General features: G+C 58.4%; 1 protein-coding gene across 1 annotated transcript in view; it reads right to left on the bottom strand.

Annotated features, from left to right (window-relative positions):
• Positions 1 to 71: 71 nt before the first annotated feature.
• The window catches only part of EMH_0096590 (uncharacterized protein), a gene marked incomplete at both ends in the record, with an annotated part of 1254 nt that continues 661 nt past the window's right edge, over positions 72 to 664 (bottom strand). The window contains 2 exons of the mRNA XM_013502416.1: positions 72 to 98; positions 152 to 549. Coding sequence (XP_013357870.1) covers positions 72 to 98; positions 152 to 549 — 425 coding nt within the window. The remainder of the gene's footprint in view (positions 99 to 151; positions 550 to 664) is intronic.

Raw genomic sequence — 664 nt, 5'->3', positions numbered from 1 at the left:
TGCTGCTGCTGCTGCTGCTGCTGCTGCTGGCTGCATCTCTCCAACCAAAGCGTTCACACTCCATAACAAATTTATTTTGCAGCGCAGCAGCAACGCGGCTGTCTCGCGCCGGCAGCAAGCGCAGCACAGCAGGCTGACCCCTCACCCCCACTTTCCTTCGTTTCTGCTGCGGCTCTGACACTACAGCAGCGGGATCTGCTTCTGCTGCTGCTGCTTCTGCTGCTGCTGATGCTGCTGCTGATGCTGGTGGTGTGTCTGCTGATGTGTCTGCTGCGTCTGCTACCGCTGCAGGCGGCGATCCTTTCGGATCTGCTGCTGCTGCTGCTGTTGCTGCTGCTGCTGCTGGTGCTGCTGCCTTTCCCGTTTCTGTTGGTTTGGGTGGTGATTCAGATGGTGATTTGCGTTGTGGGTCTGCTGCTCCAGGAGCTGCTGCTGCTTTTGTTGCTTCTCCTGCTGCTGCTGCTGCAGCTGCTGCTGCTACTTCTGCTACATCAGCTGCTGCTACTTCTGCTGCTTTTCCCTTCGTTGTCTTTGCTGCTGCTTCGGGGGCTGCAGCAGCCGCGTCACCACCAGACGATCCCCCCGCTGCATTTTGTGTAGCTTTACGCACGCTGGAGTCTGCTGCTGCTGCTGCTGCTGCTTTTGCTGCTGCAGCCTTTGGTGC

This window comes from Eimeria mitis, genomic scaffold (assembly GCF_000499745.2).
Source record: "Eimeria mitis Houghton genomic scaffold, Emh_scaff9125, whole genome shotgun sequence".
Classification (NCBI taxonomy): domain Eukaryota; phylum Apicomplexa; class Conoidasida; order Eucoccidiorida; family Eimeriidae; genus Eimeria; species Eimeria mitis.
This window is presented reverse-complemented; position numbering and strand designations above follow the sequence as displayed.